At 42.8% G+C, this 26,270-nt stretch overlaps 3 protein-coding genes across 4 annotated transcripts; 1 reads left to right on the top strand and 2 right to left on the bottom strand.

The window, feature by feature from the left end:
- Window positions 1-529: 529 nt before the first annotated feature.
- Window positions 530-10,049, bottom strand: LOC125309326 (GAS2-like protein 2A). Its single transcript, XM_048266156.1, has 6 exons — window positions 9,096-10,049; window positions 8,552-8,790; window positions 8,002-8,109; window positions 7,655-7,751; window positions 6,626-6,887; window positions 530-2,947 (listed from the first exon to the last, which is right to left on the bottom strand). The coding sequence occupies exons 1-6, from the start codon at window positions 9,448-9,450 to the stop codon at window positions 1,150-1,152; spliced, it is 2,859 nt and encodes a 952-aa protein (XP_048122113.1). The 5' UTR covers window positions 9,451-10,049; the 3' UTR covers window positions 530-1,149.
- Window positions 10,050-11,304: 1,255 nt separating this feature from the next.
- im:7138535 (uncharacterized protein LOC797998 homolog) lies at window positions 11,305-14,572 on the bottom strand. Its single transcript, XM_048235604.1, has 8 exons — window positions 14,403-14,572; window positions 13,878-13,984; window positions 13,637-13,759; window positions 13,267-13,532; window positions 12,418-12,498; window positions 12,186-12,302; window positions 11,852-11,995; window positions 11,305-11,744 (listed from the first exon to the last, which is right to left on the bottom strand). The coding sequence occupies exons 1-8, from the start codon at window positions 14,513-14,515 to the stop codon at window positions 11,607-11,609; spliced, it is 1,089 nt and encodes a 362-aa protein (XP_048091561.1). The 5' UTR covers window positions 14,516-14,572; the 3' UTR covers window positions 11,305-11,606.
- A 715-nt stretch (window positions 14,573-15,287) lies between these two features.
- Window positions 15,288-25,025, top strand: hnrnpul1l (heterogeneous nuclear ribonucleoprotein U-like 1 like). 2 transcript variants are annotated; one of them, XM_048235201.1, is made up of 16 exons: window positions 15,288-15,435; window positions 15,900-16,164; window positions 16,483-16,971; window positions 17,091-17,331; window positions 17,427-17,500; window positions 17,778-17,917; window positions 18,032-18,131; window positions 18,331-18,443; window positions 18,575-18,841; window positions 19,297-19,419; window positions 19,872-20,000; window positions 21,353-21,521; window positions 22,362-22,640; window positions 22,867-23,078; window positions 23,405-23,581; window positions 23,924-25,025. In XM_048235201.1, the coding sequence occupies exons 2-16, from the start codon at window positions 15,945-15,947 to the stop codon at window positions 24,062-24,064; spliced, it is 2,874 nt and encodes a 957-aa protein (XP_048091158.1). In that variant the 5' UTR covers window positions 15,288-15,435; window positions 15,900-15,944; the 3' UTR covers window positions 24,065-25,025. The 2 variants fall into 2 exon arrangements, with proteins under 2 accessions (XP_048091158.1, XP_048091152.1); XM_048235195.1 differs by having other exon boundaries at window positions 16,483-16,986.
- Window positions 25,026-26,270: the final 1,245 nt, after the last annotated feature.

The raw sequence follows: 26,270 nt of genomic DNA, 5'->3' as shown, positions 1-26,270 counted from the left end.
TGCGGTGTTAACAGAGGAGGGGTGTGGACATGGGGGGAGGGGGTGTGTGTATGTATATGCAGGTGTGATCAGAGCAAGGTTGGACTGGCGTGCAGGTGTGGCAAGCTGCTGCTCTAATGCTATTTATAGCGTCCCTGACTTATGCCAGAAGTTATTTATAAATCTGCAAGCAGAAAGTGCCAAACACTTGCGCACAAGGTGACTTGGAAGTAGTTGGGAGAACAGAGAAGACAGTGTCTGAGTGATGGAGTCATGAAGAGGTTTCAGTCCAGGGGGAACCAAACCAAGCACAAGCCGGACTACACACAATATCTGTAATCATTATTTTAATGATGACTTTGATCATCAAAGAGAAATGTGTGTGCTGTCAAAGACAGATGGCATACATTTTCTGAGTAATCACCACCCACCAGAGACATATTGGCCTTTGTTGAAACAGAACTGGCCCTGTGATTATGTTGACAAGTGATTGTGTTTGAGGAGTAGAGGAGGAAAAAAAAGAAAGATTTACAGTTCTTATTTCCCAAACCAGTATACGCTCAGATAAAAAGGGCAGGGCATGGTGAGATATTCTGCCTCTCTAAAGCAGATTCCTTCCTGGTGGAGGCTGTGCTCTGAGAGCCACATGGCGCCTGGCTGTGACCGCTAATAAGGTCTCTCATCCTCCCTTCCCTTCTTCTCTTCTTCCCTTGTGCTTTGATGCTGCTTCACCAGGTGAAAGGGAGGCTTGATGAAAGCAGACCCAGCATAGCAATGTTGTCACCATGCAGTAGTGTGCCAGACAGTCTGTATTTATGTTTTCATAATCTTCTGAGGGTTGTTTTTTTGTGAAAAAAGGAGGGGGGAAAGCAATTACATTGTGTGGGGGAATAATTAAAAAAATATCAAGCAATGATACTGAGAGGTGGCATTTCTTGCATGACACTGCATATGAAAATTAAACCTGTGCAAATTGGCAGATAATCCATTTACCTTGCTTACATTGTTTATGTGTTACAGCTTGTTCTGCATGTATCTACTTCACTTGTGTCTTTCTCAATTACAAAAACATCAGCATCAGCAGTTGACAGGATCACACCTGAGTGATTTTTTTTTTATCTCAGTACAAAATGAAGAGTGTTGGATACAAATGTAAAAAGATGCAAACATTCAGACCCAGGATTCCAGCTCCTCTGTTGGACACTGCGTGCCCTCATATGGAGAGGCCTGACTGATGCTCCTGGAGTTGAGGTCTATCAATCTGTTTCTGAGTGGTCTGCCACTGGCCCTGTGGTTGTTCTCGGGTGATAGCCCATTGTCTGTACAATCATTGGCCAGTCCTGCCTCCTCTTTTTCTCTGCTCCGCCGGAAGGATATGGGTTTAGGGATCTTTGACGGCTTGCGATCGGGCCGATTGTCTTGTCTGGGACGTATGTGGGGCTTCAGTTTGAGCTTGTAAATGGACGGCACCCTCTCTGGTTTCTTCAGTGACCTCCTCTGTTGCCTGAAGGACGACGACCGGGGTCGCCTCTGTCTGTCCGAGTCCCTGGCGACCTCGCCGGCGTCCATAGCCTGAGTCAGGGCCGGCACGCTCACAACCTCTGGCCTCTCCTTCGATTCCAGACTGGAGCCCATGGAGGACCAGGAGCCGGCGACGCAGGACTGGCTGGACTTGGGAGGGGACGAGTCTACCTCCGCGGTGGCGGCGACAGCGGTGACGGCCACTGGCTGGCTCCCGTGGGAACTGAAGGGCAGCATGTTCACCCAGCGTTCCACCGACACCTTGTCCAGGGGCTGCCTCCCGCGCCGGAGCTCGTCGATCACACCGTCAAAGCCGTGGTCCTTCGAGCCGGCACCAGGCATCGTGGAAGAGGACACGAGAGACGCTTCTTCTTGCTGCAGGCGAGACGATGAGTCACCCGGGAACGCTGAGCCTGTGGAGGGGTGCTGGGAAAACTCTTCAGTGGCCTGTCGACCCAACGAGGAGTGCTGACTGGTGTTCTCCCCTGCCGCGCCGCTGCTGCTGCAGTCATCAGAATCCACACTGAATCCGAGTTGCTGCAGATTAGAGAGGATCTCATGCTCCAGGCTCTGATAGAGGCTGGCCTCCTGGTCAGCAGTGATAGGTGGTGGGGTAAAGAGACAGCTTCTCTCCATCACTCCACGGCCACCTGGACGGGGCTCACCAGTGCTCATGTGCGGAACATGTGTGGTGTCAGGTATATTTGATCTCTGCTGGCTGTTTTGGTCATTAAGTAAAGCCTCCCCCGTAGTTGCAGGTGTTAAGCCAGTCTCTTTTGCCATACTTTGTCTATGCTGTCCGTTTCTGTGTGCAACAGTGTTTGGTGTGCCTCTCATCTGCTCATCAGATACAGGTTTCTTTTGAAGAGAATTGTCTCCTAAACTAGCAGGCAGGCTCTTTCTGATTTGTGTGAAGGGTCTTGGAGGCAATCCATCTGTAGCGACACTCTGTCCTTTAGTTGAACTGTAACTGCTGGAGGACCTCTGTGAGTTATGACAGTTTTCAGTGACAGTGTGTTTGATGATGGAGGGAATACTGTGTGGGGCTGGATGTTGAGCAGGTGTGTGAGCTCTCACAGGCCCTGGTGCTCTCTGTCTGTCTGACGGGTTTTGGCCATCCCCAGGTTTTACGTCACTGCTGGCTGCGCTCTGACGAAGCTTCGTGACAAACTGAGATTTGGTGAGGGTTTGGTTTAGCCTGGCGTCGGCGATATTCTGGACACCAGGGTTCTTCGGGGTGCCGACAGCATGGGGGGTCAGTGGCCGTGGCGACTCACGGTGGATCGCAGGGCTCAACGCCGTGCGAGGCAAGCTGCTGGTGTGTCTGGCCGTCGGAGACGCACGTACAGCTTCTCGGCCCATCCTTGTGCTCGCGTTGAGACCGGAGTCATCTCTGCTTTCAGACGACAGGCGTCTGCGGGCAGGTGTGGACGCTCTTCCACGTGATCTAGGAAAACACAGAGATAAAGTCTTAAAGCCCTGATGGACACTTACGTAACTGGACCAAGGTTACTGCCGTTGCTCAGATACAAGGGATCACCAAACTACTTGTATTTTAAGAGTGAAGGCCTGTGAGACAGCAGCAGCCATAAAAACACTGATTTATGAAAGTTCCATCATTCGCCAAACCCAATATAGTGTGTATAAGCTCTCAGTAATTTACGATCACAGGGCTTTAGCTCTCCCAAGGACAAAGGTCCAATTCCCTGAGAGCACAAGAACATATAAAAAATATATGGCTCAATTCCACTGAATTTAGCTCTGGATGGTCTTTAGCAAATATGAGTGAAATGAGAGATGTATAGTTTTATGTGCATTCAATCTTCCTCTTGAAATATCTCTACTACTGCCCATTTTCAATTGTTGAGGCCACACTGTTCAGATACTAAACATGTGTCCGTAGTACAGTATTTTCAATAATGTCATTTTGTGAAAATGTACAAATCTCTAGAAGACGGATTATCTGCATTTATCAAGACAACATCAGTCACATGCATTTCACATAATGCAAATGTATGTCTATACAGGAATATGTTCTGCAACTGGAACCTTTGTTGAGCCTTATATATTCTTATAGATTCTTTTTCTAGGAATCTTTCCTTCCCAAAAACAGTGCAGTGATTATGTTATCACACTGGTTTAATATGGCCAGCTTTGGCAACCTTCACTTATTTATTTTTCACATCACTATCGCAAAGACAAATCCGACTACAATGTTTCACCTGGCTGGCACCTGAGTTGAAATCTTGGATTTTAATTAATTTAGTTTAATTTAGTTCCTCTAAATGTTCCAAAAAAAAAAGTGGTACACAGTGAAAGAAAAAATATTTTTGGGGACTAGCCTCACAGTCTCAAATTTTGATTTAATGGCATAATTATATGATGTGATTTCTACAATAATGTGCCTGTTTCGTGCACACACTCAGCTATGCTGAAATGAAATCCCAAACACAAGGGCCAAAGTATGCAATTACATCTGATTTGCATTAGGTTATCTACCCTCTTCAAATGTTCATGGGCAATCATCACTCTCGTAATTATGACTATAATGACTAATCTCAAGTGATTGTCTGTGATCACATATTATAATGAAATGTCATAAGGTTGACTAACTTCCCCGGTATGACACACATTATACAATGAATAATAAATGTGATTGGTAAATAATACATGAAAGTATAGTTACGGCAAACATCATCTGCATTCTGATTGACAAAGGATGGTCGGCACTGTCATAACACAAAAACAGGAAGCACACTTCTTGATTCAGACATTTCTGTGAGGAGCAGATTCAGCAAAGTTTCAGAGCTCAGCATGTTTTGATGTGCCCCAGGCCTCTCCTGTTTGTCGTTCCATTTGTGAGTAGCTGCACTTTAGCACAATGTAACTTTGACATGGATATGCCATCAAACATTTTTCATATGGACTTGTAACCGGAGGATTGCCGGTTCGAGCCCCGACCAGTGGGCCACGGCTGAAGTGCCCTTGAGCAAGGCACCTAACCCCTCACTGCTCCCTGAGCGCTGCTGTTGATGCAGGCAGCTCACTGCGCCTGGATTAGTGTGTGCTTCACCTCACTGTGTGTACACTGTGTGCTGTGTGTGTTTCACTTGGGTGAAGGCAGAGACCAAATTTCCCTCACGGGATCAAAGAGTATATACTATATACTTATACTATATGTGAATGAGCAAAAGATTTATTGAGTCTGCACAGAAATAAAAGTGCAATGGTTTTCCCTGGGCTTTTGTCGAATTGTAATCTAATTATACCACTAATTATCTGTGCAAAACAGATTCTTAAGGTCAGACTGCATTATTAATATAATGGGTTTACTGACCTCAAACTGGGCTTAACGGTTCTTTGGTATTCAGTGGCATTTAGTGATTGATTATTTCTGCTGTTACAAGGACACAAAAAGATATGTATGTATGTATGTATGTATGTATGTATGTATGTGTATATACTGTAACCATGCCTTCTTTGTGATTAAGATGTAATACCCAAACACAGCTTATCACACTTGAGACTACTGTTAATTTCGTCAGACGAGACGAGAGGAAATATGTTCGTCAACGACCTTTTTTTTCATGACTAAGACGAGACGATGACGAGACGGCAGTAATGTCCTGAAACACTGACTAAGACTATCTTAAGATGCATTATTGTTGTGAAAAAAGACGAGACTAAAATGTTTTGCATGAAATAAAAACTAAGATAAAATCTCCCTTCATGTTCGTCTACAAAATGAGAAGACAGAATATCTAGCTGTTATGTTTTCAAAATATTCCGAATGAGTTAATACGCTAACAGCTGTTCCTGTAGGCTAGTCTACGTGCTGCTGCTGCAACCCTGTGGCTGCAACACCTAAACTACATGGAACAAGAACACTGGAGATTTCTGCCAGAGTTAGCAAGCTAACTATAAGCTTTATGCCACAATGCTACATACCCAGAAGTTGAAGCTTCTCTCATACAAATTAACATCCCCAGAATGTCCATAATGAAAATGTTCAGCATGTAATGTCAACTATTCATCTAGTTAGACTGATGATGCAAAGTTTGCTAGCAAGTAAGCTACAGTAATATGGAAAGTTCGCTAGCAGGTTAACTATGGCTAAGATGGAGAGTCTGTTTGGGGAATGTGTTGTGTTTACGATATCGCCATCTAGCTTAGGCGGAGTAAAACATTAATAGTTTGGCCTACAACAGTGTTTCTCAAACTTTTTCAGTTTCAGGACCACTTAACTAACCCTAGCTAAAAAAAAAAAAAAAAGATTAGACCTACTTCAACAGTAGCCTATAATTAGTCTACACTATAGGCCTACTCACTGAACCACCTTGCTTATTGTCTTTGCACTGCTTATTGTGTCAGAGGATTCATACTGTATGATTTAAATTGGCATATCTTACATAGACAGTGTTGCAGAACTGTTTGGATTTACATACAAGTTATATTGCAAACAACTCATCTATATTATATTTTACCACGTCTGCTTGCGGACCACTTGGGATAGCTTGCAGACCACCAGTGATCCCCGGACCACACTTTGAGAAACACTGGTCTACTTAATATGACAGTGGTCCAGTCAAATCTTTTACTGTCTATGGTCAAATCCCAGCCAAGCTATAACTGTAGCTCGACTTACCTGTGCATGTAAACATACTGACTGACAAAAAATCAGAATGAGTCATTATAACAGACGAGTAGCCCTGTGGACACACAATGTTGTTGGAAAATTGAGATGTGTGAAACACTATTTGACTCAAATGGTAATCAGAAATAATTTGTTAAAAAAAAAATGACTAAAATGTGTTGACTAAAACTGACTAAGACTAAGATACCTTTAGTTTTCTTTTGACTAAAACTACACTAAAATGACGAGACTTTTAGTCGACTAAAACTTGACAAACAAAAATGATATTTGAATGACTAAATATGACAAAGACTAAAAAGGACATTTCGTCACAAGACTAAGACTAAGACTAAATTAAAAATAGGTGATAAAATTAACACTACTTGAGACATTTGAGACATTGCCTGACGCGTGGGCTCGCCAGGTCATTTTTTCATGAATAGGTAAAGCCAATGAGCCAGGCGACAGCTCGTCCATCACCTTTCCGCTTACCTGCCGGTGGAGGTGCCTCTCGGCTGCCGCGGCCCAGGGTCAGGGGAGCGGGAGGGGCTCGGAGCAGGAGCAGAACCAGGAGCGGGCCTCAGGCCTCGGGTGGAGCCGCCAGGGGAGCTCCAGACCACGGGCTGCAGTGGGGACTGGGCCCGGCTGAGCAGCAGCGTGGCTGGTGTTCCGACCGCACCGTCCGACCGCGGGCCCAACCGGGTTTTGATCTCGTGCTGCACTGGGGTGGCTGGGCGCTGTGCCAGCTTGTGGCCTGGCATGGAGGCAGAAGAGGAAGCTCAGGTTAATAGCTGGGCCAGGCACCACGCTTATCTGACTACCCCCTCTGCTGTGATGGATTGCAGGTGAAAACCTCACCAGACATGTAATTGTTGTGCTGCTTAGCTCATTGGATAGTAAACCAGCATATCAGAGTTATTGACAGGTTACATAGTAAATATATGTAATATATTATATGCGGTAATTTATGTTGAATAGTTCCTTTTGTGCCAATTAAATACAATATATACTGTACAATAACATTCTATGCCTTTTGATGAAATTCTATTTTCTGCATCAATAGCATCATATCCTGTGTGTTTTGGAAACCAGGCAAAACCCTCCTCCTTGATGATTTATTCAGTTAGCTTGCATCCTGGAATATGTCATGCTTGTAATGCTTGACCGAGACTTAAACAGCCAATGAGGTTCGGGTATAACAATGACATCGATGGAGTTGTTTGGGCTGTGACGTCCCTCTGTGTGAATCAGCCAAAGAGGAGGAAGGATGTCACTGTGGCTCTTGAGATTCTTTATTTTGGCACATTTTTGCTGACGTACATGGTTTAGGCAAAGTGTAATCATTCCTCTACTCTCTGCCTGTGCTTCTCAGAAGAAATACTCTAAGATAATACCATTAAGACTTACACAGCATCACTAGCACTAATGAAAAATAGGCCAATGTATAATTTATCATCACTGCTTATGTTTACAGTATACAAAGTGTATTGGGCATCTGCATCTTTGACGAGATAGACTCACTGAGAGATGTGCAGCGGCAAGGGTCATGCTTGTCCAGATAATGCTCCAGGGTGTCCCATCCCCCGCCCACTCGCACCATCACATGATTCCGCAAGATCTTCAAACACACAACACAAGCACAGACACACATGGACACATGGACACACACACACACACAGACACACACACACACACACACACACACACACACACATACAGACAAGCACAAATACAGACACATATTTTAAATCAGTTGGTACAGCATTCAAAATCACTAGTGTACAATTTATTAAAGTAGGGCTCACTCAATTTGTTTATGACTGCTTTCTTGAGCAATCAAGTAAAGATTCGTCTCACATGTCACTTACCCGTACAAATATAAGGGTGTTTGAGTCTCCCACTTTGTATTTGCCCTCTGAAACCTTGATCATGGGAAACTGGGTAGGACATGTACATCGGCTTATTAGGCCTCGGACCTGTATGTTTAAAAGTTTTAAAAAAGACAGAAAACACATTTTACAATATATCATTGAACAAACGAGGGACGAAACCCTGAAATTCACGACTTTGGGTTGTCCTTTCTTCCTGAGTAGTCACATAAGAGTGAATAGAATAATGTTGTAAATCAAAATGGTCAAGACATTGATGAGGCATTTTAAGGCAGAGCTCTCTATTGTAAGAGGTAGAACCTACATTTAAATACACTCTTTAAAAGTGTTCTTATGCTTGCCCCAGCCGAAGAACCTGTTATGATTCAACATATAAACCTCATGATGTTCATTTAGAGCAGCATTACATTACTTTTTTAGTTGTGTTATTATTTTCTGTCAACAAAGGCATGTTTGTAAAGGTTTCGTAAGAGTTATAGGTTCATAAAAGTAAAATGAATGATAATAATTATAATCAATTTCAAGTCACCATCTCATCAAGATTCTGGATGTTAGCTAAACGCCTCTGGGGTTTGGGCAGAGGAGTCTGCTCCATGGGCAAGTCCATTTCCTCCCTAATCTCTTCCTCAATCTCCTGCTCCAGTTGGATAAGGACCGGGGCCGCCATCCCAAAGCGAGATGCCCGCCGTGCCACTTCAAGCAAGCAAAGAACGAAGTTCTTTTCATTCTTGCGCAGCACAAGGTCATCTGTCTCGAACATCAAGACCTCTGTTCAAAAGGGTTAACAAGTTAGGCAGAAAAATACTGTCCAGGGCAGCTCATGTTTCACACACCTTAAACATCAACATTAGAATGACATGTTACATTATCCCACCCCAGGCCAGAGTAATAGCCTAATGTTTGAGTTGATCAGACACTTTTCAGATAAAAATGTGTTGAATTGCGCCATCTGGCGTCAATTCCGTAAAAGTCACCTCATATAATTCGCAGAGAATGGGTTGACATATGACAGCGCAACGCATCGTTAGAATGGCCTAAGACAAAGTCACATTCTTTCATTTTGTATATCTTACCTTGAATATCCATCTGTTTGCGACACCAATTTATGAAATTAGATATGTTGTCTCGAGCGAGAAAAGTTGATGGTTGTGCGGAGCTAATGCATGTAACTCCAGATGATGGCAACTGAATTCCCGCAATCCGTCCATACATCCGAAGAAAGTCTTCTGCTACCTTTGTCACATTATTTGCGTGATTGCAGAGGATAGCCCCTGTCTCCAGAACTTCCAGGATGTTGTTCACGTCAATGTCGATGTTATACAAGTCTTTCAACCATTCTGCCAAATCTTCTTTCATTGCATATAGATACTCTTCACTTGATTTAAACGCCTTGATGCTCTGATTGGAGGCATGCTGAATCCCAGACATATTAATACGTGTCAAAAGTTTCCGAAAACTGTCTAAGTAGGCTAATGTTAGCCTTGTTCCAAATTCTAGCCTACTCCGCCTTGAATAAGTTAGTCTTTGTTTCCGATGAGCTCACCAGTCACCTCAAAGGCAACATTAAATGGGCAAGTCCCTAACATTTGGCCAAAAACTGACAGCGTAATAGTAAAAACACCTACCGACAACTCCCAACTACGTTAACGTCCGATTACAGTTTTGTGAATCTGTTTCTGTCAATGGGTTAATAAACCGGCAGAATTAACTTATAGGCGTCATTTGAATCGGTTGTAGCCTACCCAGTCTTGACAGATCCGTTAGCACGTTTTCAATGGGCCTTCCGAACGAACCACTTGGTGGAACAACTGTGTACAGTAGGCTCCAACTGCTTCCTACAAGTGTAAATCATAAAAAAAAAAAAACTATTTAATCGTATCAAAATGAATTACATATCCATATCCGATTTCGTAGCTATCGACATAACCATCATGAAAACCCCCAAGTTTTGGAGTTTGCGATACAAGCCTAACGTTACGTTTGTGTTGTATGAAATGTTCCTGCTCTTCTCCTTGGTTACAAGATAGCTGCCTCATTTCAAACAATCACGTTAACTATTTCATCACCGAGATTAAGGAAGGTAAGCAAATAAATCAAAGCAATCCATAAAGATCAAGCGATGTGCCCACGTAGGCTACATTCCACCTCTGTAATACAATGATAATGATGCCATCTTATTGATTTATAATCTAATCCATTTATTATAAGCTATTGCTTGATCTTTTGGACAATAGCTTTTAACTTTAAAAAGCTCTCTGTTTATCAAGTGTGGGCTATCTAAATAATTAATCTGTCTTGTCTAGAGGCATCATATTTGAATAGCAAATTTGAGAGATTCATATGCAAATTAGTGATAGGCCTAGCTTGCCTTCATTGTATTATATCAAGGTGTAAATGAAACTTCATACTAAATGAAATAGGCCCCTATAGCCTAATCAGGGATGGGCAGTATTTATGATAGGCCTGACATGTATTTAAAATATATTTTCAAAATACAAAACGTCATTTTGTAATTTCAAATACAAAACAGAATTTTGTAATTTGTATTTTAATGGCTTCATATTTTGTTTCAAAAATGTTTATAGGTGTGTATTTTTGTTTAAAAATACTGCCAAATATTTTTGGTAAAGCAAATACTTGTGATGTGATGACATCATCAAAATGCAAAACAATGAATGTAGCCTCTGACTGGTGCTGATTTACCACAGAGTTACCACTTAGTCATTTGCCCAGACTTGTTGTGATGAGAATATTGAAATTCCGGAAGATGGTCCAGTGCAAGATGAGTAACATGTAGGTTGCTCAAACACACAATACACTCCCTCTCTCACACCAACCCACTCACTCAACCACACGATTAGGCCTACTTGCTCACTTACACTTTACCTGTTTTTAGTAGAACTTTGGAACAACTTTGACTGATATGTGTCCCCCAAAGCTGCTGACACAAGGCACTGTTCTGAACCATGTTGCTGATACACAAGGCCCCCCTCTCCCATACACACACACCATGCAGATTTATGGCATGTCTTGTAGGCAGAGAAAAGCTGTTGCTCTCAAACACTGTCCACTTTTTCAAAATACAAAAACAGTATTTTATTTTCATACATGGCGTGGCTACTGTATTTTGTAGTTTATTTTAATAAACTTAAGATTAGGGTATTTGATATTTACTTTTAAAAATACATTTTGATGTATTTTTGCACATCCCTGCTAATCATCAATATACAAGAAGTTTGTTAAAAGTTTTCAAGTTTGAAGGATTTCACAAATACTCACACATTATGTACATAATGTCTTTTTAATTGAAATGTACAATTAAGACATGTATAAAATGGTAGTCAGTTTAAACAATATTTTAGGGAGAAAAATATTAAACATAGTGCTTCATGTCCACCGACATGTTAAACAAAACAGAGCTTTGAGCTACCATTTAATGCATGGCATTTTAGAAATGCATGTCCTCCATGTTCATCTTAATTGTAGAGTCAACTTAATTGTAGAGTTACTCATATTTCATCATATTAACATAATTTTGTATCTTCCTTCCTTCTAGCATTATAGAGGCTTTTCCTTAATTTTTGTCATTTCCGATTCTTCTTTCTAGGTCTGTATTTTCTCTGGGAATTGTCTCCGTGTGCCCTCTCTCTCTTCCAGTCAGGCATAGGGGGCTCAATCTCTCCAGGTCTGCCGCCTCTGTCTGGCACACTGCCCATTAAGACCTTAAAATAGATACATCATAAATGAGGTAAATGGATATGTGCCAAATATTCATGAATTCATAAACGTCCATAAATGAATATGATGAGTATGGCTGGTGTGACGATACCTTATGGACTGCTGTCGAGGGTCCTGCTCTGACTGGCAATATTCGCGACTGATCCTCTCGAGCTGCCAGCAGTCGGGAGAGGGAGACGTGGGACTCGGCAGACAGCAAGAGGGGAGGCAGGGACGCCACCGCTTTTGCACGGTCCTGAGGTGTTCAGTTAAAACCGTGTTAAACCAAAACATGCAGACTGTTTCAAGAGCTGAGATGCTGTGCAACATCAGCTCACTGCTCAAATCTCCTGATGAAACAGTACAAATGTTGATAGCATGTTATACCTCTAAAGCTATTGGTTATAGATTTGTGCAAAGGATTGATGAAAAATAAAGTGCTTTACCTTCCCTCTCTCCCCCCACATAAATGATTGAAGAGTGACTTCAAATCGTTTCATCATCATTTGTCGCCGACATTTGTAGTCTGTAGCAAGGGCTTCATTCAATTTTTCGATTTGTCTCTAAGCAAATGAATGCAAAGGATAAAAAGTATGTAATTAAAAGTAATTCTACTAAAATGAATAGGACATACTTGCACCTAAACAACATGTTCCAATATATAGTAATGTAACGTACCCACTGATCACAGTTCAGTTCAGTATTCAGCAATGGCTTTGGAATATCACCTTCTGGCAACTTAGCCAAAGATGATTTCACCTGATTTGTTTAAGAAAGAATATGGTACAAGTCAGTCTGAAGGGGACAGTAATGTAATATAGTTACATAATATTATATAATGTAATATAGTTGGTCAAGCTAAACTCTTTAACAATAACCATAACATATTAAAGATACAGTCAATGATTCTGGCAAAATATTTTGTTCATTTTAAAACTTAAGCTTAAGCTAATCAAATACACTTCTCTTTCCTCGTCCAATGTGAACAATGTATTGCTCAGTCTAAACAACTTTGTTTATTTCTCATTTACAGAGCTTGGGCAATGTAGGGACACCTTACAATGTTTGAACACAAACACAATGACCAGATAAAAAAATGTAAAATGTAAATGCAAATTTAAATAAGGTTTGTAGGCCAAGTATACTTGTGTATGCAAGGAATTTGGTCTCTGCATTTATCCCATCCGTGAATTTGTGAGCACACAGAGCACACAGTGAGGTGAAGCACACACTAAGCCGGAGCAATGAGCTGCCTTGCTCAGCGGCGCTAGGGGAGCAGTGAGAGGTTAGGTGCCTTGCTACAGCGGCGCTAGGGGAGCAGTGAGGGGTTAGGTGTCTTGCTCAAGGGCACTTCGGCCGCTCCCACTGATCGAGCATCGAACCGGCAACCCTTCGGTTCCAAGCCCGAAGCCCTAACCAGTAGAATCCAACCGAGAGTCGTCTCTGTTGTCTCTAGAACTGTGTTGACTAATTAGCTGAATGGCCTGAACCTTTAAAGCAAATGCAAAAGTGGACTTTTTCTGTTACCTGATTCTGTATATCAGTAAAATTGGAAGACGTAGCCATACTTAGGGCCTCAAGAAGTAGAGACAACTCTCTGTTGGATTCTTCTGCCTTGTTATCCACTCTATCATCTTGTTTTACAAACTGTTCAATCTTTCCCAAAATCTCTGCTCCATCTTGCGTTTTCTCTCTACGGTCTTTCACAGATTCACAACACAATTCTCTATCCTCTGGGTGGTTTTCTTTGTACTTCATCATGTAAGCAGCTTGTAGTTCTGACACCAGGAATTCTGAAATGAATGGATTGCACTGCATCACCTCATTGTAAACAATAACCTCTTTCATTCAAAGCCTTTAAAAGATGTTCAAAATATTAGCTTCAGAGCTTCCTCACCAGTGATCTGGTTGAGGTTGGCTGGGGTCAGTGTCTCTGAAATTAATGTAGTGTATGGACAGGACATCTCTTTCAGATATGCCCTCAGATCCCCTGCAAGAACAGTTCCAGTGACATTCTTCCCTAGGACAAAAACAAAACAAGAAATGATCAGTTGCACTGCAATACTGAACTGAGATAACATGTCAAAATATCATAGCGAGTGAGTATATTGGGGACTGAGTAGTCTGTAAAGTTGCACCTTCAGCATCAGGGCAAGATGATTTCAGTTCAGACACGAGCCACGTGATGAGTGGACACGGAAGCTCGTCGCACGTACATTTGGTAAAGCAAGCTCTCCCATGATACCTGTTTGAAGCATTTCAGATAACACATTTTAAAATATCCTGGCAGGGCCTATATGCTACTTGAAAGCAACACGATACCAAGATCCTTGATCACTAGCCGCTCCGCTTCAACCCTCTCTGACGATAGTATGTAGCATTCTACGTAGGCTACCATTCTACATTCAGTAGTAGTAGAATAGGCTACAGTACAGGCATTCAACAATTCCATTTCAGAAGACTGCAGTTACTGAACGGATCGGAAAATTAAACAAACAGTGAGTGGTTGATAGAAATCTGCCCGCAGAGAAGTATAGGAATTTAACATTCAGCCTGAAGTAATGCTCAATGCTAAACTCCTAAACTGCTCTGCGTTCAGGATTCATCCCCCAGCTCCGTTTTCCATTTCAAGTGATCTACATAACATAAGCCGAGCAACTCACCCAAGCGCATGTATGGCACACACAGTCCAGGAAGTTCTATCCATATCGTAGTGCCCTACAACATAAACACGAGCAAAACCGTCTCGACAACTAAATATGTTGCACAGGGTCATAAAATGTCTTCTTCCTGATTATATCTCCCACTGTTGTTAATGTGTACACACAGTCGATCTAGATCTGACTAATCGATCACAGAGTATCGCAGCGCAGGTGTACGCATCATTTACACAAATTGGCAAATCTTGCCTAATTTTTTTTCTATTCACATTTCTGAACAGATGAGAGTGAGCCTTTACTCAGACAGTTTTATTTCTCTACAATATATAGAACAATTAGCGTTTAGTCAACAAATAAAAATGTTTATATCCAAAGGAACACGTTTGTGTAGCTTATATTGATTTCTTATGGTGGTAGGTACAATTAAGACAATGTAAAAAAATGAAATGAAAATGGCTTGAAATTCAGAGACATAATCTAAAAAAATGAGGACAAATAGTCATAGTGATCATGGCGTCAGAGCGGAGCCACTGTTTTTATTTCTGTACTTATTCGTGTATTTATTTGGAAGCAAAAGAAAGACTTCTTTGCACATCTAGAAGGTCCACTGATTCTTTTGCACTCACCAAAAGTAAAATAGATCAGTTTTACTTCGCTTATAAATATTTCAACATATCAAAATGTGTGCTTCCAGTGCTTACAACTGCTGTTTGGTTACCCGGGAAATTATGCATATTTTGCCATCTAGAACTGCATGCAATCAAATGTTAGTTACCAAAATCGAGACAACGACATAGGCCTGCAACATTTTAAGGAAGGCTACCAATCAAATTAAAAAAAAACTGATGCATCCACGTACCTACAATTGGATACACTGTAACCGTAAGAGGGACAGTAAGGTCAGCCAATCACAAACTCACATGAAGAGCGCCGATGTTGGCTCTGAGTCGAGGAAATAGCAAGCTAGCTCAGTCACCGTCCATTTTGCACACAAGGACGCAAAAACATTTGCGAGTGGAAGGGGAATAACTTAAAGGTATGTGTTACTTTTATGAAGCGTTTTACTTTGTAATACATACAATTGCACGATGCACGGGTATTGGACTATTGCTTGTTATCACAGTTGAAGGTATGCACTAATGTAACGTAACGTTAAAATGCAGGGAAGGTTCGTTACCAGTGATGTTGCTAGCTAGCTAGCAATAGCTAACATAAATAGCCAGTTATGGTAAATTGATTAACGGTCAGAAAGCATTGTTAGTCGTCAGACTACTTGCATGCTTTTTCATTTCTGCACTAGCTGTTCGTTAATACATCATAGTATGTATCTCAATTAACGTTAAGATCAAAGATTCTAGTTAAGATCCCCTGGCGGTTTTTGCTAAGTTAGCTATCGCTAGTTAACGTTAGCTGCCTTGTTAGCGGGCCCATGTATGTCCCAGGCGATTTCTCCATCCTAGATTCCACTTTTTTCTAACACGACTTTAATCCTTGCTTAAGGTTGTGACCCCGGAGAATACAGTGCAACATTACATTTCGTGAAACATGAGTGGAGTGAACGTGAAGAAGCTCAAAGTAAATGAGCTGAAAGAGGAGCTTCAGCGTCGAGGCCTCGATACTCGTGGCTTGAAGGCGGATCTTGTCGATCGCTTACAAGCTGCACTAGAGGCCGAGGCTGCTGGTGTTGGGGGCGGGCCCCCGGGCGACGAGGGAGATTATGATGTCGAAGGCGAGGCGGGAGCAGCCGAGTCTTATCAAGATGAAGGTAAACACAAGTAGTATTTGCATGCATTATATTGTGTTACGGTGTGTGTTGAGGATAAGTAAAAAATGCAATGCATTTTAGTTTTTGTAATGCATTGCATGTAATGGCAGGATTACAAGAGATTATGACATCGACCCGGTCTCGTGTATTGCAACGTGACCGAGCTAACGTTAGTGCTAACCGTTCACCCGCCAGATGGACGATCTGTTGGCATTCCCAACGTGGGTTCCCACGGAGCTTGTGGTATTGGCAGTGGTGTTGTGCGCAGTTGAAATGTAGCCGAATTTCGCTTACTATCACTATTTCGCCGGTTTGCAGAGTTTGAAGGGGAGGAGCAAGATGATGAGCCAGACCAACAGTCCGACGAGGAAGAGAATGGAGGACAGATGATCGGGCAGGGGGGCGAAGAAGGCGACGATGATTATGAGGAGAGTGCAGACGGTGCACCTGAGGCTGCGCATGGGATAGACGACTTCGCCTCGGATACCCTGGAGCCACACATGGGTTTGAACTATCAGATGGGGCAAAAGTACAACCAGCAGGCGTACGAGGAACCCCCACCAGCTCACCAGCAGTATGAGGAGCCAGAGGTAAAGCAAGAGTTTAAGGAACCCCCGAGGAAGCCGGCCTATGAGGAGCCAGAGGAGGAACCAGAGGTGCAGAAGAGCTACAACGAGCAGCCCGGCAATAAGCAGGATTATCAACAGGCAGACGAGCCAGAGCCCATGATACAGGAGCCCATGATCCAGAAGTCTGAGCCACAGGTAGAAGAACCCGAGCCCCAGGAACAAACTGAAACAGCCCCTGGTGAGTTATGTCAAGGTACTTATTTATTTCAGTATATTCGTAAATCCGCTTGCTGTATTTTAGGCACATTTTAACTTGACAAAGAATATTTAATAGCATTATTCTCTTTGATTGTGCAGAAAAAATTGAGTTAAAAGATGAAGTCAAGAGAGAAGAAAGGGAAGGGGATGAGCGGCAGCAGCAGGGCCAGGAGCAGCAGGAGCAGCCAGCTGCAGAGCCTGCTAACGAATGGCAAGCTATGCAAGGAGACCAGGGCTCCCAGGCTAAAGGAGAGGACGACCGGTACGGGTCCTACAACCGCAAAAGGCCATATGAGGAAAACCGTGGTTATGGCTATTACGAGCATCGGGAGGACAAGAGGTACATGTTCATGCTGTTCATTTGCACCACTGATGTTATGTTCCGCAGTTATGTTCTCCATTGCGGATGTTATATAATCTCCTGTGATTCCACAGAGCACGTTCCCCTCAGCCACCAGCAGAGGAAGAGGAGGAAGACTTTGATGATACCCTTGCAGCCATTGATACCTGTACGTTTTTAAATAATTCAGCAGAGACATGGGAGGTTGTTTTGGTTGTATGATGCATAATTGGATTCCTGAAGCAAGAAGTACAATCTGCAGTGTGTGTGTTGGTATGATTACAGTTATAATTAGGGAAGACAAGATTGACATGGTGTTTGAGAGGAGACATGTAATTTTGTTTATGATAGTTGGGAGGTGTAATACTTTTTATTGTGTATATTGCTGTCTGAGTTGAATGAATAACATATTCACGGATGATTCAATTACCCCCCACCCCCAACAGATAACTGCGACCTGCACTTTAAGGTGTCACGTGACCGATACAGTGGATACCCTCTCACCATTGAAGGCTTTGCTTACCTTTGGGCTGGGGCACGGACATCCTATGGAGTCAGCAAGGGCCGTGTCTGCTACGAGCTGAAGGTATCATAGTCACATCATCCAATCTAAAATGGCACAAACACATTTTGTACAGTCAGTGTCTTTGTACGATGAGTGTATATGAGTTAAGATAAATATGATGTTTTCTGTGTGTAGATCAATGAGGAGATCTCTGTGAAGCACCTGCCGTCCAGCGAGCCTGACCCTCATGTGGTGCGAGTGGGATGGTCCATGGACTCCTGCAGTACCCAGCTTGGTGAGGAGAGCTCCTGTTCACAGTTCAAGGACACTGTACGCTAGAGGAAGCTGATTTTTAAATAGACAGATTGTAGCGAATAAACCCACAGGGACAATAGCAGTGCATGTCGAGCTGCGATGTTTACACTGTTATGGGAAAAGTGAATGACCACTGGGCCTCCACCCTTTTCCCTTATGAGTTCCGTTTTGAATTGCAGGTGAAGAGCCATTCTCATTTGGGTATGGTGGAACTGGAAAGAAATCTTTAAATTGCAAGTTTGAAGATTATGGAGAGAAGTTTGGTGAAAACGATGTCATCGGCTGCTACATGGCAAGCACATTTTCCTTTTTTCCCCACCTTACTTTTGGATGCTGCTTTTGCGTTTGCACATGAGTCATGTCCCACAGGATATGTGTCACCTCCTAAGCCCTTTTCTTCTGTTTCCTCTGTCCGGTTTGCAGGACTTTGAGACCGGTGGCGATGTGGAGATGTCCTTCTCTAAGAATGGAAAAATGCTGGGTGTGTGTTACCAGGCAACCCAGGAGGAGCTGGCCGGGCGGCCACTCTTCCCCCACGTCCTCGTGAAGAACTGCGCCGTGGAGTTCAACTTTGGCCAGAAGGCTGAACCCTTCTTCCCTCCGCCTGAGGGCTACACCTTCATCCAGCAGGTACCTCTGGAGGACCGCATCCGGGGAACCATCGGGCCCGCATCCAAGGCAGAGTGCGAGGTCAGTGCTAGCTTTCTGGAACTACATGTCTTCTGATACAGTGCTAGCTTTCTGGAACTGCATATTTTCTGATATAGAGGTAGAGAGTTCTGCTCATGAATGCCACATAAGTAAAACATACTTTGAAAGGCCATATAGAAGCTTTCCATGTTCCATGGCCTGTGTTTAGTTAATTTGATCGTCTGGCCCTACTTAATGGTTGGTCGTTGATCAGTCATTAAAAATGTGATGTCATTCATGCGTCCGATATGCATGCTGATAAGTGAAGCTCTATCACACAGTTAGGTCAGTACAGTGGAACTTCGCTCAATGCTTTATGCCACAAACTTTACGAGTGCCATTAGTGTTTTGGTGTTGAAATGAAAGCATGTTGTGGACAGCAGTGTTCACTGCAGTGCTACTTCACTGGCTAGCAGCCATTGTAATGTCCATTGTGTTTGCATTGTGCTGCTCAGATCCTGATGATGGTGGGCCTGCCAGGCGCAGGGAAGACCACGTGGGCAGCCAAGTACGCGCTGGACAACCCTGAGAAGAAGTTCAACATGTTGGGCACCAATGCCATCATGGAGAAGATGAAGGTATTCTAATATACTACTCATATACTGCATTTACATGTATGGATTTATTAATTATTTATTTATTTATCAAATTTTACATTTATTAATTTAGCAAACTTTTTTTTTCCCTCAACACAAGGTTGATGCCCCATTAAGTTTTGGCCTCAATATGAGCATGTACAATCGCTTAGTCATGTCGTAGCTGGTTTTAAGTCTACCACGGACGGTTACGATTTTATGGCTTCTACTCCAATTGTCAATGGAGAAATTGTATTGTATTCTTACTTCAGGAATCAACTGTGGACGGGACTGTTGCGGTCTATTGAACCCACAACTTTTCAGGCTATTGCATGCTAGCCCAGCTCTTTAACCACTATGCAACCACCACCTATTATACTATTCCAATATACTCTGACTGAAATACCGGCACCGGTTTGGTTGTGTGTTTGATAAAAACCCTGCCCCATACACAGGTGATGGGTCTGCGTCGCCAGAGGAATTACTCCGGCCGTTGGGACGTGCTGATCCAACAGGCCACGCAGTGCCTCAACAGGCTCATCCAGATCGCCGCCCGCAAGAAGCGCAACTACATCCTGGACCAGGTACTGGCCTCCCCGAAGGTTCTGCTCCAGCACAGCTGTACCCCCTCCCCCTCTCCCCTCCCCCAGCCCTAGCCACTGCTGTCCACTGATGCACACGTCCATTAATGTCCTCTCTGCTACTGTCTCTCTAGTTCAGGAGAAAAGCACTGTTCAGCGTCTGTTTCCCTGGAGACTTTGTCCTACATTTTCGTTTTGTCCTGAATATTTTGCTGAAAAGTCATTCATTTTGTTTTTTGCTTAAATGAAATGAGGATATTTGCTAATTTCGTATGTTTTTTTATATATATATATATATCTATATATAAATCAGTATTTTGGATTTTCCTTTTGTATGTGTTGTTGAAGAGAAGTTCTTTCCGCATTGTACTTTATAGTCCAATAGTAAGATGTTGAAAAACAAGTAAACACTGCCTGGTGAGTAAGAAATATACCTTCTGTTACTATGGTAACCGTAAGAAAATGAACATCACTTTTGATGTTTTTGACTATAGCTTTATTATGTAGCATATGGAACTTTTGAATGTTGTGTTATAAATGAAAACCTAAAGGTAAGTACGAAACTAACCTGCTTCACTTTCCAGTGCCTTTTTTGGTCAAGTTGAAAGGTAGGTAGGGTCTAAAGGACAAACTATGGTTTCCCAGGATACCGTGAGTACCCCCAGGTAGGTACTGAGTGTTTGTCTATGTCTTGGGTCTGACGAGCCTGTGAAAAACAGGTAAGTAGAGGTAAGTAAGGGGACCCTGCTCAACATGGCATCACACTAAGCGTTAGGGCGGTGGTAGTGCCTCTTTAATGATAAAATGATTGAATGATGATTGAATAGAATATGACTTCATTATCTTTTTTCAGTAAGTGACACAGTGTGGCAGTGATGTTTATTTAATGAGTGTTCTGTATTGTTTGACTGTGTGGTGAACTGCAATATTATTTTAGCTGTAAGCACTATAGAAGTCTGGTTCTTAGTAAATTGCCATGTAATGTTGGCATGCGTTTCAGGTATTGGCAGGCGTTTCAGAGTGTTTAGTAGCCGAGTGTTTTGGGGGAAAGTTGACAACATTAAAGCCACTCCCAGTAACTTGGCTTCCAGGGTCCCCTCATGTCGGTCTCATTAGCTGTGGACATGGTGAGTTGAGGCACTGCCTCATCTCCAACTCTCAAGGTAGGTGTGTGGGGTTGTGAGAGACAACCAGTAGTGAATCCAGCACAGTAAATATAGCCATGAAAAAAAAACTCTCTCACTTTCATCGTTGCAGGAATCCAATTTCCCTCCTATGGAACGCAAAGCCGTAACAAAAGCAAACAAGTGAACAATAATGAACAGCTTCTACTTCTTTCTTGTCACCATTGCTAGACAAATGTATATGGATCAGCCCAGAGACGAAAAATGCGTCCTTTTGAAGGTTTTCAACGCAAGGCTATTGTAATTTGTCCCACGGACGACGATTTAAAAGAGCGAACGTTAAAGCGAACTGATGAGGAAGGGAAGGATGTGCCCGATCATGCTGTGTTAGAAATGAAAGGTAGGAATTCCATGGATAACCCAAAAAAACCACACAAGAACTGCCTTTGCTATGTATGTGTTTTTTTTTTTTTTTTTTTTTTTTTTTTTTTTTTTTTTGTTTTTTAATCCGAACTTGGAAGAACCCCCCCCCCTCCCCACCAGTTCTGCCCCATAAGTTGTAGCCCTTTTGCCAGATAAAAGAGCTCTTCCTCCTACCTTTTCTCTTCCTTTCATCATCCCCCCCTTGATTAATTCCATCTCCTGCAACTCCTCTCATTGACACGTCTAATGTTGCTATCTGAAAAAAAGCTTCTATGGGAACCGCTTTCAAGTCCATATTGAATTCACAGCTAACGTAAACCCATTCTGATAAAGCAACTAGAATGAGGCATAACAGCCAGTCTTTCAACTCTGCCTGGATGGATTTGCAGTGACCTACTACCCCTATCTCTCATAACTGTTCTCTTAGTCTTGCACATTATTTTTCTCTCCATACCCCTTCCACCAATCCCACTCCTTTATTCTATTTTAAAATAATCTGGTGCAAATCTTCCCTTACTCCCTCCAAGGTAATGTTTGCTCCAGCCCCTACACTGCATTCTGTCCACTACCCATTCCTTCTTTCTTGTTTCTACTGCCCCCCCCCAACTCCATTCTTCCTTTTTTCTCTGCCTCTCTCTCCCTCTTTCCGTTCCTCCCTTCTTTCTTCTTTCTCTTCTACTCTCATGCCTCCCTCAGTCACTCAGGTTTTTTGAGTTGTCTTTATTTTGGAACTGTTTGTAATCACGTTTTTCTTCTTTGTCTCGCCGGCACGGCCGTACCCCCTACCTCACTGCCGTCCCTGCCTCTGCTCCCGTAGCCAACTTTGTGCTCCCGGACGCGGGCGAGTTCCTCGACGAAGTGAGATACGTAGAGCTGCAGCGCGAAGAGGCCGAGACTCTCATCAAGCAGTACAACGAGGAGGGCCGCAAGGCGGGCCCACCCCCCGACAAGCGCTTCGACAATCGGCCCGGTGGCTTCCGTGGTCGTGGGGGCTTCCAGCGCTTTGACAACCGCGGCGGTGGCGGCGGCCCCCAGGGAGGCCGGGGCAGTTACCAGAACAGGGGTGGACCCGGTGGTGGCGGCGGCTTCCGTGGAGGTAAGAGTCGTGTATGAACAACACAAAGCCTTCATTGACGATTGACGAAGTTTAGGCCTAATGCATCAGTTTAATTTACTGTTTGTAATGCTCCTTGGAAATCAAGAAAAATGAGATGAATTAATGTAGTGCATAAAATCTGTGTTTCCAGTATTGCAAGATGATGTGGCCTTTTTTTTTTTTTTTTTTTTTTTTTAAAATACTGACTTTGATCACCACCTGGCAGGATACAACCGCGGAGGAGGAGGCTACAACCAGAATCGCTGGGGCAACAACTACAGAGATGGAGGCTCAGGGGGACGTGGTAGCTACAACCGCAACCAGCAGTCTGGAGGAGGAGGAGGAGGAGGAGGAGGTGGTGGAGGCTACAACCATAACCGCCAGGGATCCTACAACAAGGGCAGCACTGTAAGCACTGGAGGATATAGCCAGTCCCAGGTAATACTCCTATAGAAGTGTGTGGACATAAAAAGTGAGTCGGTGGAGTCTGTCGGTTCCGAGTTCAAAATAACTGTTTGTACACGGTCCTTGCTCTGTAATGGGGAAACAAACATGGTGGCTCAGACTGAGACATAAACAAGTCCAGCTAATCAACATGTTGCTTCTGGCGCAGAGAGGAGAGGGGTGTGATTTCATTGACTGTGGCCCTCAAATATCGGCAACCTTTAGCCAGAATAGATTCTTGTGTGTCGTCTTTAGATATTGGATATATTTGAATTGTCTCAATGTAAAATGTTCAATTATCTTTTTTTCTCACTGAAAAGCCACAGTCCTACAATCAAGGCTACAACCAAGGCAGCTACAACCAAGGCTACAACTATGGCAGCTATAGCCAGTACCCCGGATATGGGCAAAGCTATGGGCAAAGCTATAGCCAAACTCCTGCAGCCACTGGACAGACATACAACCAGCAGCAGAACTATAACCAGCAGTATCAGCAGGTACGCAGCATCTCTCTTTTCCACACATCTTTACTACCAAATCATTTAGATCATGACGTTGAAGCAGGCAGCTCACTGTGCCGGGATTAGTGTGTGCTTCACCTCACTGTGTGTTCACTGTGTGCTGTTTGTGTTTCACTAATTCACCGATTGGGTTAAATGCAGAGACCAAATTTCCCTCACGGGATCAAAAAAGTATTTATACTTTAAGTATCTATCTGTCTATCTATCTCTCTATCTATCTGTGTGTGTATATGTATATATTAGTATTGTTTTGTATGTACATATTAAATATGTATGTATATGTTTTTATTGATCTGTTTTCTCCTCTACCTGGGCCAGTATGCACAACAGTGGCAGCAGTATTACCAGAACCAGAGTCAGTGGAACCAGTACTACAACCAGTACGGCAACTATGGTAACTACTCGAACCCGACGAGCACCCAGGGCACGCAGGGCTCCCAGCAGGGCACGCAGCAGTAGGCAGCGACCACGCTGACCACGCTGACCCCGCTGACCCTTGCGGCAGCCCACCCACCCGGCAGACGGAGCACATTCCTACCGTGGCATCCCGCCATGCACCTCTGCCTTCCAACCACTTTGTTCATGTCTGCTGTCCATCTTACCCACATGTCTCTGTCCGTGATTGAAAGAGAGAGAAAAATAATTAAAGAAAAGAAATAAAATCTGTCATTACAAGGTAAAGGCGTTTTAATCCATGCTGCTGTCCTATGTTTTTTTTTTTTTTTTTTTTTTTTTTTTTATTATTATTATTATTATTATTATTATTTTGGTGACAGCAGGGTTCTGATTGGTAGAGTAACATTAAATGCAACTTAATCATCATGCCTGTTCAAGCCTATGCCAGATAATTTGAAAATAGAACACAGTGCTATGTGGTGTAGTTTTTGTTTTAATAGTACACACTTCTAGAACACAGTTTAACAGGGATTTCCACACATACATGTTTGGTGTGTATGTGTGTTTTAAAAGATGGCTTATTTTACTATTTTAATAATTCACTGCCTCCTTGTTTTATGTGATCTGTCCTTAGATCAAAGATACATGTATTTCAAATGGGTGGAGCTGGGGTTTTGTCAGACCATTATTTTCTTTATGAATGCAGCGTCATGTAAGACCTTTGTCAAAATGTAGATACATTTAACAAATCTATATCCTTTCAACTAAAATTTAAAGCTACAGATCTTACCACAATTTACTTTTGTACCATTTTTAAAGGTGTTAATAATTGTTTGACTTCAATCCCTTGTTGCGCCATTGTTTTTTTTTTGTTTTGTTTTCATTTGGTGTAGTGATTTGTTTTGTGGTTGTAAACCTTTTTATACCTTACAACATGTCTGTCAAACGGTATCTGCATGTGATTTTGTGCTCATTCAGAACTTGATGTTTTTGTATTACAGAATATACCATAATCTGACAAACATTTTGGTCTGAGTTCCTTTTTTCCAATGTTATTACAGTCTTGTTTCCATATGTTACACAGAAATGCATATAAATATTATGTTTGCATTTATGCAAAGTGAAGGGAAACACTTAACCAGAAGAATACAGATATGGGTTGAGCCCATTTGCAATAACTGCTTATGGCAGAAATATTCATTTCACTGATTCATTTCACGCAGTGTAGGTCAAGCCCGAGTACATGTAAACAGGACAATTTTAGAGGTCTTGTGTGGGACACACTAATACGTTGAGAATTGCACATTCTACAAACGAAATCACACGGCGAACCATGTCGGTTCTCTCAAATGTCCTATGGAGGGCGCCTTTGCTTTTCGGAATCCCCCCACGGGGATAGGTGTTGGGCGTCCCGTAGCTTTGTCTGTGCTGACACTAATATCATCAGGTGAAGCACGAGTCGCAGATAAGAAAAGTAACAATGAATCGACGTCATTCAATGAAGAATTAGGTCCTAAAGGAAATCAGCACTAGGCCTAGTAGCTAGTCTGGGCAAAAGAGATGTGCCATTCATGTTGACCAGATAAACGGTAGGCTACGTCATAGGTCATAGGCCTACTCGTAGTGACGGGAAATACTCGGAAATTCCTAACTTTGTAACTTCATCAGAGTAGCCTACCGCATGTTCTGGGCTACATCGTTTTCCTTACAGCATTTGTCTCAAATAGCTCTCATTGAAGACTTTTTTGTTTACCCGTGTGGCTGCTGTATGCATGTGTGTCTTCAGTGGACTTTCCACTGGGCCTGCTATTTGACTAGATCACTCATTTTGCCTAGATGCCATGCATTGCATGTCTCATTGTGTTAAAGCAGGCTACATAGCCTAAGAATTAGGAGGTGGCCAGGCAATTCCATTATTAACCTTGTGCAGCTAATCTGGTTGGAGGTTAAAACTGGACGAAGCCTACCTTTGGTAGCTTATCACAGCTTGGATCATCATCAGTGCCTCTGAGAAGTATTGGCTGACATGTTCAACCTTTCTGGATAGGAAATCTAAAAGTAGGATATATCATGTGGGCAAGGGTCTCAGGGCAGTTTAGTTTGTGATTTGGGTGATTCCATGTAGCCTATCTACCTGAAAACATGATTTTTTTCTGCAGTAGGCCTATAATTGTAAGCAGGTTTTATACCTCCAGTTATTTGTTATAAGTGATGCATAGAGTGTTGTCAGACACATAATCACCTTCACACATTATTTCTATACTGAATA

This window comes from Alosa alosa, chromosome 2, assembly GCF_017589495.1.
Source record: "Alosa alosa isolate M-15738 ecotype Scorff River chromosome 2, AALO_Geno_1.1, whole genome shotgun sequence".
Classification (NCBI taxonomy): domain Eukaryota; kingdom Metazoa; phylum Chordata; class Actinopteri; order Clupeiformes; family Clupeidae; genus Alosa; species Alosa alosa.
The sequence above is the reverse complement of the archived record's forward strand: the minus strand, read 5'-3'. Positions and strand labels throughout refer to the sequence as shown.

Coding starts and splice junctions, on each gene's coding strand:
- im:7138535 (XM_048235604.1), bottom strand. CDS start 14,515: ATGACCCTGTGCAACATATTTAGTTGTCGAGACGGTTTTGCTCGTGTT. Junction 13,533..13,636: donor CAACCTCAACCAGATCACTG/GTGAGGAAGCTC, acceptor CATTCATTTCAG/AATTCCTGGTGTCAGAACTA. Junction 12,499..13,266: donor TTACTGATATACAGAATCAG/GTAACAGAAAAA, acceptor TAAACAAATCAG/GTGAAATCATCTTTGGCTAA.
- LOC125309326 (XM_048266156.1), bottom strand. CDS start 9,450: ATGTCTGGGATTCAGCATGCCTCCAATCAGAGCATCAAGGCGTTTAAA. Junction 8,110..8,551: donor TCCAGAATCTTGATGAGATG/GTGACTTGAAAT, acceptor TTAAACATACAG/GTCCGAGGCCTAATAAGCCG. Junction 2,948..6,625: donor AGAGGCACCTCCACCGGCAG/GTAAGCGGAAAG, acceptor GTGTTTTCCTAG/ATCACGTGGAAGAGCGTCCA.
- hnrnpul1l (XM_048235195.1), top strand. CDS start 15,945: ATGAGTGGAGTGAACGTGAAGAAGCTCAAAGTAAATGAGCTGAAAGAG. Junction 17,332..17,426: donor GAGCATCGGGAGGACAAGAG/GTACATGTTCAT, acceptor GTGATTCCACAG/AGCACGTTCCCCTCAGCCAC. Junction 18,842..19,296: donor CATCCAAGGCAGAGTGCGAG/GTCAGTGCTAGC, acceptor TGTGCTGCTCAG/ATCCTGATGATGGTGGGCCT.